Here is a 13309-nt window from a genome sequence, read left to right on the forward strand (position 1 = left end):
TATTCTGAAAATACAATTGTATGATTAGAAGTCTTGATACTTAGAATTTTAACCCATATAATAAAGTAGAATATTATAAATCTAGTCCAAGCCATCATTTTTAGATTGTAGAGTACCTTATCATATCAGTGCTATGACCTGAACAAGCAGTTATTTGGAATCAGATCCTTAGGATTGTAAATCTTTCTCAGTCTTTAACATTAAGCATTGCTGTTTCAAATTGAATGGGTCTAATTTTTACATTAAGACTTTGTTTTTCTTCCTAGAAATGAGTCCTAGTTTGGCCCCACCACCTCTGGATGCAACACTAACTGTGAAGGACAGGATAGAGTACCTTCAGTCCTGCTTGCACAAGAAGTCTGACCGAGAGCGGTCAGTTGTCACCTATGATTTCATCCAGACCTACAAAGTCCTTCTCCTGTCCTGTGGCATCTCCCTGGAACCCAGTTATGAAGACCCCAAGGTTCTATCTTATATGTAATTTTATATACTGCAGCATTGTTAGTTCTTAGGAATAACTATTTACATGTACTTAGCCTCAGTGATTTGACTTAAAACTTTCAAACAAGACGCCTCCCTGCCAGGAATCTCATATACCCAGAATATATCATTGTGTGCCAAATGCCTCTGTGTGTGAGTAAAAGTAGCAATATCATAAATTCTAAACTTTAAAGGTCATGTTCTTCCTCAAAGATTAAAGAGAACTTTACTTTTTGTTATCAGTTATGGATTTTTATACCATGGTAAGTTAGAAGTGAAATATAAACTATAAAGTTTAAGAATATAATAGCAGGAGTTTTCAAATATTTGTGAAGATGGCAGCAGAGGTGCATGAGTGTGAGTTGTCTAAGGAGTGTGGAGGCAGAACACACAAGTGCATGAGTGTGAGTTGTCTAAGGGAGTGTGCTCTGAGGGACTTGGAGGCAAATCACATCAGTAGTGCCTCAGAACAGTTCTGTACAATAGCAAAGTGTGATGCAGTTAGATTACTGTAGTATACATTTCCCACTTTAATGCTTTACTGAGGCATTTATTTAAAGATACACCATTCTCCGAGGTGTTGCTAAGATATGTATGAAGTAACAGAGTGGAATTGAAGATTGTACTATTTTAACATTTTTTAGTAAAATAGTCAAATATAATAGAATTCTTTTTTTTTAATTTTAGTTTTGAATGTATCTCTAATTTGATGTTGGCTATTGACCTGCTGTAATTGCCTTTATTATGTTTAGGTATGTCCTTGGCATCCTGAATCTCTCCAAAACTCTTATGATGAAGGGTGCTGGATTTTGTTAAAGGCTTTTTAGTCATCTGATAAGATGATCATATGTTTTTTTTTTTCTTTCCAGTTTATTTACCTGGTGGATTACATTTATTGATTGTAACCATCCCTGCATCTGTGGGATGGATGACTCGTAATTGATCATGGATGCTCTTTTTGATGTGTTTTTCAATTCCGTTTCCAAGTACTTTATTGAGTACTATTGCATCTATATTCATGGGGGAAATTTTCTTTGTTGAGTGTTTGTTGTTTGCGTACCAGGGTAACTGTGGCCTCATAAAATGAATTGGACAGTGTTCTTCTGTTTATTCTGTGGAATTATTTGAGGAGTATTAGGATTAACTCTTCATTGAAAGTCTGGTAGGATTCTTTGATAAAACCATCTCACCGTGGGCTTTTGTCGGTTGGGAGACTTCTAATGACTGCTTTTATTTCAGTAGGGGTTATAGGTCTATTTAAATTGTTATCTAATCTTGGTTTAATTTTGGTAAGTGGTACCTATCAAGAAAATTATTCTTAATTTATTAAAATATTATTAAAAATTTTACAATTTTTAATTTTGGTAGTGTACATATTTTTAAAGTATGTCCTTATGATTCTTTGGATTTCCTTGGTATATGTTGTTATGTTCCCCTTTTCATTTCTGATTTTGTTAATTTGGATATTCTCTCTCCATCTTTTTAGTTAGTTTGGATAAAGGTTTGTCTCTCTTGATTTTCTTGAAGTACCAATTCTTCCTTTCATTGATTTCTTTGTATAGTTCTTTTTGCTGGGTGGTGGTGGCACATGCTTTTAATCCCAGCACTTGGGAGGCAGAGGCAGTCGAATTTCTGAGTTTGAGGCCTGCCTGGTCTACAGAGTGAGTTCCAGGACAGCTAGGGCTACACAGAGAAACCCTGTCTTGAAAAACCAAAAACCAACCAACCAAACAACAAACAAAAAAACCCCACATGTATAGTTTTTTTTTGTTTGTTTCTATTTTATTGATTTCAGTTCTCAGTTTGATTATTTTCTGCCAGCTACTCCTCTTGGATATGCTTAGTTCTTTTGTTCTAGAGCTTTCAGGTGTTAAGTTGCTTGTATAAGATGCCCCTAGTTTCTTTAAGAAGGCATTTAGTGCTATAAACTGTTCTCTTAGCAGTGTTTTCATTGTGTCCCATAAGTCTGGGTATGCATGTATTTTCATTTTCATTCAATTCTAAAAAGTCTTTATTTTTAATTTTTGTCTTGACCCATTTTTTTCCATTCAGTAGAGAGTTGTTTAGTTTTTATGAATTTGTAAGCTTTCTATTGTTGAAATCCAGCTTTAATCCATTGTGGTCTGATAGGATGCAGGAAGTTATTTCACTTTTCTTGGATCTGTGGAGACTTGCTTTGTGACTGAGTATATGGTCAATTTTGGAGAACGTTCTGGGAAGTGCTAAAAAGGTGTATTCTTTTTGTTTGGGTGAAATGTTATGCAAATATCTCTTAGGTCCCTTTGGTTTATGATGTCTCTTATTTGCAGTATTTCTCTGCTTATTTTCTGTCTGAATGACCTGTCCTTTGGTAAAAGTGGGATATTGAAGACTTTCACCATTGTGTGTGTGAGAGTCAATATGTGATTTAAGCTGTAGTAGTGTTCTTTTACAAAATATGTGCCCTTGTGTTTAGGGTATAGATGTTAAGAATTAAAATGTCATCTTGGTGGATTTTTTTTCATTAAAGAGTATGTAGTATCCTTCCCCATCTCTTGATTAATTTTGGCTTGAAGTCTTATTTTGTTAGACATTAAAATGGCTGCAGTAGCTTGATTCTTAGGTCCATTTGCTTGGAATATCTTTTTCTAACCCTTTACCCTGAGATAATATCTATCCTTGATGTTGAGGTGTGTTTCTTAACATCTTCCAGCAGAAGGATGGAGGGATCCTGTTTTCGTATCCATTCCATTAGTCTGGTTTTTATTGGGAAATTGAGACTTTTGATATTGAGAGTTATCAATGACCAATGATTGTTAATTTCTGTTATATTTTGTTGTTGGTGGTGGTGGTAGTGGTTGTGTATGTGTGTGTGTGTGTGTGTGTGTGTGTCTACACTCGAGTGCACCTTTCCCTTGTTTTGGTTTTGCTGGTGTGAGGTTATTTCATGTGTTTTCATGGGTGTGGTTAACCTCCTTGGATTGAAGTTTTCATTCTAGTACCTTTTCTGTAGGACTGGATTTATAGATAGATATTGTTTAAATTTGACTTTAACATGTCATATTTTATTTTTTCCATCTATGGTGATTGATAGTTTTGCTGGGTATAGTAGTCTGGGCTGGCATCTGTTGCCTGTTAATGTTTGCAGCAATCTGTTTAAGCCTCTCTGGCTTTTCAAATCTCCATTGAGAACTCAGGTGTAATTCTAATACGCTTGCCTTTATATGTTACTTGGTCTTTTTTTCCCTTGCAGCTTTTAATAGTCTTTCTTTGTTCTGTAAGTTTAGTGGTTTGATAATTGTGTGATGGTGGGTATTTTCTTCTTTTTTGTCCAATCTATTTGGTGTTCTGTATGATTCTTGTACCTTTATAGGCATGTCCTTTATTAAGTTAGGAAAACTTTCTTCTTTGATTTTGTTGAAAATATTTTCTGCGCCTTTGATCTGGCAATCTTTTCCTTCTTCTATTCCTATTTTTAGATTTGGTCTTTTCAGTGTCCTTGATTTTCTGGATGCTTTGTATCAGGAATTTCTTAGAGTTAACATTTTCTTTGACCAATGTATCCGTTTCTTCTAGTGTGTCTTCAGTTCCTGAGATTCTCTCTTTTATCTCTTGTGTTCTGTTGTTGAAGCTTGCCTCTGTAATTCCTGTTAACATTTCTAAATTTTCCATTTCCAGAATTCCCTCAGTGTATGTTTTCTTTGTTGCTTCTATTTCTTTTTTTGGGTCATGAATTTTTTTATTCCTTTCCTTCAATTTTTTTTTTTTTTTTTTTTTTTTTTTTTTTCTCCTTTGCTTTCTTTAGGGATGTATTTCCTTTTTAAGGTCCTCTATCATCTTCATATAGATGTTTTTAAGGTATTTTTATTGTGCTTTAGCTATGTTAGAATATTCAGGGTTTGCTGTGGTAGCATAGCTTGCCTGTAGTGGAGACATAGCCCTTGGTAATTGTATTTTTATGTTGTCATCTAGGCATCTGGGTTTGTGGTGATTTTAGGTCTAGGTGCTGGTTTCTGTGTTTGTCTTTGTTGGGTAAATGTTTTATTCTTTGGTTTTTATTTCCTCAGTGTTTTCAGAGTGTGTTGGCTATATGCTACCTGTTTTACTGTCCTGTGAGATTGGTATATTTGCAGAGAGTACTTGTTGTTGTTGAAGGCTTGGGGAAGGGGAGACCATGGTGTGATGATCTGTGGGATCCCTAGTAGGTGTGGACAAGGAACTTTTAAAAAAAAATAGTGTGGTGGGAACTGAATTCAGGGTTTTTGTAAGTTCTCTGCCGCTAGGGTATCTCCACCATATCTTAGCTTCTCTAGGGTTTTGTTTTGTGGTGGAGAGAACAAAGATTGTAAACTGACCTTTACTAGATAAAAAGTTATCTTTTAATTTTGACGTTCTGGAATCCAAATAAGAATATTGGTGATATGAGTTTATCATTACAGTTACAGTAGCATTCTTGATTTAAATAGCACTTCTCATTAAACCTTACACTACTTACTTGTAGTATTCCATTATTGATTTAATTACCCATAGTATTTTGATATAAGAAGATAAAATATTCATAAAAATGTCATTTTTAAATAAGAAATGGTAATTTTATGTCAAATTTTCTCATTCAGCATTCTTCTATAAACTTCTTCTTCTTCTTTTTTTTTTTTTTGGAGACAGGATTTTCCTCTGTAACCTAAGCTAACTCAACATATAGTCCAGGTTGGCTTTATATTCTCAACATTCTTCCTGCTTCTGCCTTTCAGGCATGAGACATACTTTCCTTTAAGCAGTACTTGGCTCTCAAGCCTGCTTCAGAACGAGGCCAGCCAGAGCCCTGCAGGGATGTGAACTGAAAATGCATCAAGTATGATTAACTTTCTGACCTCCCTTTTAATGTAAAAACCTTCATTGCTGTCTCATTCAGGTGGCATGCTGGCTTCTTGACCCGGATTCTAAGGAGCCAACTCTTCATAGCATAGTGACCAGTTTTCTCCCTGATGAGCTGGCACTCCTAGAAGGAATAGAGACAGGCCCAGGAATTCAGAGCCTGGGGCTAAATGTGAACACGGAACATTCTGGACGGTACAGAGCATCTGTGGAGTCTGTTCTCATCTTCAGCTCCATGAATCAGCTCAACTCTTTGTTGCAGAAGGAAAACCTTCATGGTAAGAGCAGAGTGTGTAGCATTTTATGTTGTAATCAGGGGATACTGTAGATATACAGTGAGCTATTCTGTGGTCACAGGTGGGTAACTTATATGTTATATGCAAATCCTCTGGATTATCGACAGAGGTTGTCAAGATTTTTTTTTTCTGTAAAAGGCCAGGTAGTAAATACTTTTGATTTGCAGACTGCATGGCCTCTACCACAAGTCCTCAGTCTGCCATTGATCAATAGAACAGTCATGGTCATGTTAAAAGCATGCGTCTGGTGCTCCTTCAGCCATAATCCTCTGACCTCTGGCCTTATTACAGTTATTTGAATTAGCAGCATCATGTTCAGTTGTTGGCAGTTATATATTTGAATTTTTATCAAATGATTTTATTCGTATAACAGATCTTTCATAGAATTTAAAAAGCAGAACCACTTCTTTTTTAGAGCTATTAATAGTTTCTTTAGTACAGGAAAGTTATGAGATTTTCCTTGTCTCTCAAGACACCATGGACTTTTTGAGAAGTCTGCTGGCCCAGGATAGACTTCTTGACTTGAAACGTGTAATAAATGATATATAATAAAGATGATGAAGGGAAAAAAGATGTCTTCATTATGAGGAAGTTATACCATGAGCTAACCAGAATAGCAGAGCAGTATGCTGAGAATCTAAGGCTTGAGTCGGAGCTGCCTCACCAGACAGGAACCTCCACCAAGCTGGTGAAAGTTGTAGTGTGAAATGTTAAAAAAGCAATCCGCACTAGGCTGACAGTGCACGGCATGCAGGCCAGCCTATTCTCATCTCATGGTTCTTTGACCCGGAGCTCCGAAATCTCTCCACCAGCTTGTTAAGTTCCCATGGCATGCTGCTGCCACCCCACCCCCATGCTTTCAAATTCCCACAGCTTTCTGGGGTGCAGTTCTTGCAAACCCACGCTTTGCCACTATACCTTTCTCTCTGGAACCCAGTTGAGTCGCCTCGTGAAGGAAAACATCACACAAACTTAGTTTAGCATCATGGTAACACAATTGTTGGGCACAGCAACTAGCATCCTAATTTGTAAGCCATTCTAAGTTATAAATCCTCTGAAGCAGATCCCAACGGATCTGCCACCTGAACCCGGGGCCTCCCCTACCTACATTTTGGCCTCCACACCATCTCCAAGCCAAGTCCCTCTCCTCTTCTGCTGTCCCTTTCTCCGACCAGGAAGCCCAGACTACTCGCCCAGTGATTGGTTCCTTGAAATCTATTCATTAGGAGAAGTCACCTGAGTAGTGATTCACTCCTCATCCCAGGCAGCCCCTCTTGGGAAGCAAAATTAGCATCAAAATACAAATAGCACCAAGGCTACCCACAACAGTCTAGTTCTTAGGAAGTTATTGTACAGACCAATGAGACACAGTGAATGCTTGTTATCACACTTGTTGCTATGGTGATTTTACCTTTACCACAAAGCCTCTTGATCTTCCTAGCACTCAGGGACAGGATTACAAGGACTAAGTCCACATTGACTTGCTTGATCACAGAGGATGCTCTTCTGAGTTGATTATCATCATCAGCTTCTATATAGAAAGGAGCTTTTGTGTTTCAGTCTCTTAGCCTCTTTAAACCAGTATAGGCTGACCAGGGAGAGGGAAGACTAGCCCTGGTGCTGTAGGGGCACTCCTGCATTTGTGCTCAGTAACACTGAATCACAGCTCCTGCAGTCTCTGCTCGGATATCCTGGAAAGCCTCACATTCTTGTCTCTAGAGGTCATGCTAGAGACTTGATTGGTAACATTTTAGGCATTCATTAACTATTTGAATTATGAGCTGGGCATGGAGGCACTTGGTTTAATCTCAAATTCTTGGAAGTTGGAGGCTGTATTACTATGTAGTTTTAAAAAATGGGTGATAGGGAGTGTCAAGTGTATTTTATACAATGTTAAGACTTTCCCAGTCATAGGACCTACAGAATAATCATTCAGAAACAGGAAGACTTGGAGGCAATGTAGGAAGCTATTAAAATTTGTTTAGAAATGATTATTTTGGTGCTGGAGAGATGATTCTGAGGTTAAGAGTGCTTGCTGCACTTGTAGAGAACCTGACTTCAATTCCCAGCACCCACATCAGGCAACTCAAGAACCTATAACTCCAGCTCTAGAGGATCTAACACTTTCTTCTGGTCTCTGAGGACATGTGTAGTCATGTGTACATACCTACACATACCCACACATAACACACACATATAATTAAAAATAAATAAATAAAGTCTGAAAAAAAGGAAACGACTTTTTCAAGATCTGCTTGTTACTTTACTGACCTGACCTCCAGATTTTCTTTTCTTGTGCTCTTTGCATAGGTATATTCTGACAGCTGGCCTGTTCCCCATGGAGAGATGCTTAAGGTGACTTGGATAAAATAGTCTTGTTTCCTCTTGTGCATTAGTTATAGCCTTCTGAATGATTTGAGCATAGAATGTTTTCTAAGTTTTAGTAGAAATGTCTCTGTTAGTCCAGATTGCTCACAAGATTGCCAGCTTTTCTACTCTTGCACAGATGGGATAGGTAGCATCTAGTGCTTAAATGACCTACCCTTTGCCACCTTCCGTTGGTTTGGGGACCTGTTCAGGAGATTGGATTTGAATGACAGCTTGGGTAGCTGCTGAAGGATTGTCCTGAGCTTCAGCAGTGCTGAGGAACCGATGATTTAGGTGATGATTTTATTTGATTTTCCACTTTGTTTTCCAGATATTTTCTGCAAAGTGGAGATGCCCTCTCAGTACTGCCTGGCCTTGCTAGAACTAAATGGAATTGGCTTTAGTACTGCCGAGTGTGAAAGTCAGAAGCACATTATGCAAGCCAAGCTGGACGCCATTGAGACTCAAGCCTATCAACTAGCTGGCCACAGCTTTTCCTTTACAAGTGCAGATGACATCGCACAGGTACTATCCTGGAAATAGGGACACTTTTGGAGTTAAATAACATGTGTCACAGCTATCTCTCTGTATAAATTCTAAAGAACAACACTTAGTAAAATGAAACAACTAAAAAGAATCATTGGGAATAGTGGTATAGTACCAGACAACAAGTTGTATCTGTACTTCTGAGGTAGGAAAGTTGGAAAGGAGACTTGGATGTGGCTCCATGATCTGCCTGCATCCAAGGAGGCAGCCCTTGCTCTGTAGTTGGTGGTGGCAGCTCATGACATGTGACTGTGGCTCCATGATGCCATTTCTTTCATGGACACTTGCCCTTCTGTGCTCCAACATCTTTCTTCAGAGAGGCAAATTGGAAATTTTTCTGAGGTGTGAATTAAAATGAGACTTTTGTTACCTTTCTTTTCTAACCATAATTTATGATTTTTGTAAGTTTCCTGAAATTTTGACAAAGTTACTCTTCTTTTATTTTTACAGGTTGGTATACTTTCCATTTCCCCCTTTTTCCATACTTTTCCCTACAAAGCGTAGTTGGAGTTTCCTTTTTTTATCTAAGTGAGGGCGTTCATACCCTGGGGAGCCCCAACTGTGTTGTGTTTTCTATATGCAATCCAGTAGTGTAACATTTAGTCAATATCATAGACTGTAGAGCCTGACTTGTGGGTTTGGGTTCTGTCTTCCCCCATTCATTACCTATCTGCATGACCCTGGATCAGAGTAGTTGAAACATCAACTATTTATGTCCCCATTTTTTATCAGTGAAATGAGGGTTGTGATTAAAAATGTCTCATAAGGTTGTGGCAATGTTGGAAAAATATACTTAGTGAGCATCACATAGATGTAAATGATCAATAAATATTATAACTCCTAATAAAAATGCCCTTGTTAAGCTAGAGAGTTTTGTATTTTAAAGAACACAAGAAATTTTTTTTGTTATTTTTTTGTTTTTTGAAGCCTGTGTTTTATCTGTTTTGGAATCTTTAGTGCTTTCAGGGCATTCTTTGTGGGGGTTGGGGAAGAGAGAGAGAGAGAATGAGTGAGGGGGGAGAGGGAGAGGGAGAGTTAGTTTCTGAATTCTCTAGCCTTCAGCTGCACACCCAGGTTACTGTGTAGACAAAGTACTTATCAAAAAACAGAATATATGTATTTCAACACAAATGGAGTGAAACAAACATAGATTCATGATTCAGGGAAACAAACCAGGCAAACCATTTTAGGTCACATGGGGTCTCTGCCTGTCTATGCCTGGTTTCTTGAGTGGGTGTTTACCAACTACTCACTAGACCAAACTTTAGGCAAGAGCAGAATTCTAATGCATTGGCTACTGCCCAGGTCTCTGTTTTAAAATGAGGTGAGAAATTTTTAGTCAATTCTGAGAGAAATTCTAAGATAAATAACTTGTACATAGATACGTGAGATCTTTGTGTTGTCCTAACTGATTGTCCTACCAGCTGCTGCCACTATTGTGAAATGCAACCTATTTTAATTACCGGAAAATCATAGGGATATCCTTCTCTACACTCTTCAGCCAGTTTGTGGGGAAAACAATCTTGTACTTATATGAATTGTTTTCATTTTTGGAATTATTATTGGGGAAGTAGTTCAAGATTCATAAAAAAACATCTGAGGTATATAAGCAAATGAGTAAGTAAATATGGTTCTGAATTGCCTAACTTTAAGTCCCTCTAATTTGAGTTAGTGAGGGCTTGGTTGCATGGGATGCTTTCCTGCATAGGCTGCTCACTAGCCTTTATCGTTGCCACAATGGATTAACCACCTTCTTTGAGCTTTTATGTCTAGGAACTTCTATGACCCAGTGTTAGGATTGGATGGCTTTCCTGGTGGTGGTTAAATGTAGTAGCCGTGCTGGTTGTTTTTCAAGGGCCTTTAGAGGAACTCATAGGAGCCCAGGCATGCACGTGCCACTGACGCTGAGGCTTGGGTTGGTCTGACATCTGTGCGTTCATAGCTTCCGGCCCAGGTACCATGAGAGGCATGGTCAGCGCTGTTGTTCATTAAAAGAAACATCCTTCCAAATCCCAGGATAAGTTGTAGAGCTCATATTCTCAAATAACTTTTAAAATATAGTTTCTGAATGAAAGTACATATAATTTGATTCTTGACTGAAAAAGTATTAATTTTTGCAGGTTTTATTTTTGGAACTAAAGTTACCACCAAATGGAGAGATGAAAACGCAGGGCAGCAAAAAGACTCTGGGTTCCACCAGAAGAGGGAATGAGAGTGACCACAGAATGAGGCTGGGAAGACGGTTCAGCACTAGTAAGGTACTTGGGGGCACACTTGGGGCACGCACAGGGCACACATGGGTCATGCATGGGGCAAAGTCAGAACTACTTTTAGTTTGCTAGTGTTCTGACATCAAGAGCTGCCACAGTGCGCCATGTGAACTCACCCAGGTTCAAGCAAGCAGGTTGGGTGAAACGATTCGTGGAGGTGTTGTACCGTGGGACTCAGGACTGTCGTCCGAGTTAGCAGCTCTGTCCTTATTAAACAATGTGGATGTTTGTGAACGCACATCTGCAGACATTATTATTATCTGGTATGCTTAGGTTTTTAGTATGATTTATATGATTTGTGTATCTGTACGAACACTGAAAGTATTATAGCTGAAAAAATTATTTCTTCAGTTTCAAGAAAAAAAACATTTTCCATGGATTTGTTTGAAGACCTTTAATCCACTACTTTCAAAGGAGTTTTTCCAGTGGCCATCTGTGGACACTGCATTGATTGGAGAGAAGGGAAGATGGGCTTGGCATACTGATGTTCCATTGGGAAAATGGGGCTAGAAAATGTAGCCAATTGGCTGTGGAGAGCTGTCTAGTTGCATTTCTATTGGATTTTGACCCTTGCCTCGTTATGAGCAGTTCACCTGCCCTGTTGCTAGCACAGCTCTTTGTTAGTCTGGCTGGTCCTTTGGCCTCCCTAGTTTCTATTCCTTAAGGACCATGGAATCAGAAACATCTGCTTTTAAATAAATGCCTCTTGTATCAGGGCAAGGAGGAAGACTACTAGTATGACTCTAATCATTGACAGGATGGAAGAGGAAAAAGACAAAGAAAAGAGATGCTGTAACTCTTGGGATGTGGGAGGCAGATGCTTCATGAAACTGATGTTCTATTGATTTTGTTTTTTTCTTTTCTTTTCTTTCTTTTCTTTTTTTTTTTTTTTTTTTTTTTTCCCTTTTCTTTTTTTTGGTTTTTTGAGACAGGGTTTCTCTGTGTAGCCCTGGCTGTCCTGGAACTCACTCTGTAGACCAGGCTGGCCTCGAACTCAGAAATCCGCCTGCCTCTGCCTCCCAAGTGCTGGGATTACAGGCATGGGCCACCACTGCCCGGCGATTTTGTCTTTTTAATAGCTATAAATTTTATATTACTGTCCTGTAAACTGTACTTACAAAGTTATCATTACAGGAACTTCTAAAAACACCTAGTCAATGACAGAGTCATGGATATAGGATTTATCAGACTAAATTTTGAGATGTCTTTACTTATCTAAGAGACATTCTGATTTGCTATTGAATTTGGACAATATTCCAACCTTATCTTGTTATATATCTTTCCAGGATATTTTAAATAAATTAAAGGATTTGCATCCTTTACCAGGCCTGATATTGGAATGGAGAAGAATCAGTAATGCTATTACCAAAGTGGTCTTCCCTCTGCAGCGGGAAAAGCACCTGAACCCCTTTCTCAGAATGGAAAGGATCTACCCTGTATCACAGTCACACACAGCTACAGGTGAGGAGAAATGCGAGATATGAATTGTCCAGTTGTGAAAGAAAAGATTTTCATATGCGATATTTGCTTGTGATGACCTGGGAACTCAAATTTGCATCCCTGTGAAGCTCTGTTGCACTTAGAAAGCCCACAATACCTCCACACACAGCCAGATAGCACCTTGATCCTAGGAAGAGCAACTGGAGAGCATCTGAGAGCGTGCTTGCTTTGTGTCAGTGTTGGCATAGGGGAGTCTGTATTTGAGTCTGTATTTGACTTGGTGTCCTTACCTAACTTTATCAAACCTTTCACTTCTAGCTGAGTCTCTGTAGGCCCAGGGACATCAGAATTGTCAACTGTCTCGTTTTACACAAATAGAAAAAGAAGGTGTAGGATTTTCTGGATCTTGCATTGACATCCTGGGATAGAGTGTGACACAAAGGAAAGTTGCTACTTTTCTAGGCAGTTACTTGCCATGGGAAGTAACTGCCAATTAAAGTTGATGCTCATGGGAAGTTCAACACATGCACAGAGGAGGCCTGTGGATCGGTGGGAACAGTGTGGAGGAGTCTGAGGGGAGAAAGGGCAGTTCAAGTTCAGCACATGCACGGAGGAGGCCTGTGGATCGGTGGGAACAGTGTGGAGGAGTCTGAAAGCAGAAGTGAAGATTTGAATTCTGGTGTTAAGATCTGAGACAAGGTCTGCACCGTATCAGTGTCTAAGCGCTCTCTTATATAACAGAACATCCTGCATCCCTAGCCGTGTTGTTTCTAGAGTACAAATACTGCTGGACACTGCTGTCTTGTGGTTGGCTGTATTTCTTTTTCTGAAAAACTTTCTCTTTTCCTTTGTCCCCAATAAGCTCATGTCTTGGTTCTTCCTAGTCATTTCTTGTCTTGTTGATATATAAGTTTCACTTTGGAACATCTGTTAATATTAGAAGCTAAATGAAATACTTGGTGTATATTAGGTATTTTTTCTGTGTCTGTGATAAAATGCCACGACCCAGTGCAACTGAAAGATGAAAAGGCTTAATTTTCCCTAAGGTTCCAGTGG

General features: G+C 38.7%; 1 protein-coding gene across 1 annotated transcript in view; it reads left to right on the plus strand.

The window, feature by feature from the left end:
- The window catches only part of Polq (DNA polymerase theta), a 109721-nt gene that overhangs the window by 65789 nt on the left and 30623 nt on the right, over positions 1-13309 (plus strand). The window contains exons 18-22 of the mRNA XM_034515555.2: positions 267-463; positions 5372-5612; positions 8329-8522; positions 10664-10801; positions 12100-12274. Coding sequence (XP_034371446.1) covers positions 267-463; positions 5372-5612; positions 8329-8522; positions 10664-10801; positions 12100-12274 — 945 coding nt within the window. The remainder of the gene's footprint in view (positions 1-266; positions 464-5371; positions 5613-8328; positions 8523-10663; positions 10802-12099; positions 12275-13309) is intronic.

This window comes from Arvicanthis niloticus, chromosome 12 (assembly GCF_011762505.2).
Source record: "Arvicanthis niloticus isolate mArvNil1 chromosome 12, mArvNil1.pat.X, whole genome shotgun sequence".
Classification (NCBI taxonomy): Eukaryota; Metazoa; Chordata; class Mammalia; order Rodentia; family Muridae; genus Arvicanthis; species Arvicanthis niloticus.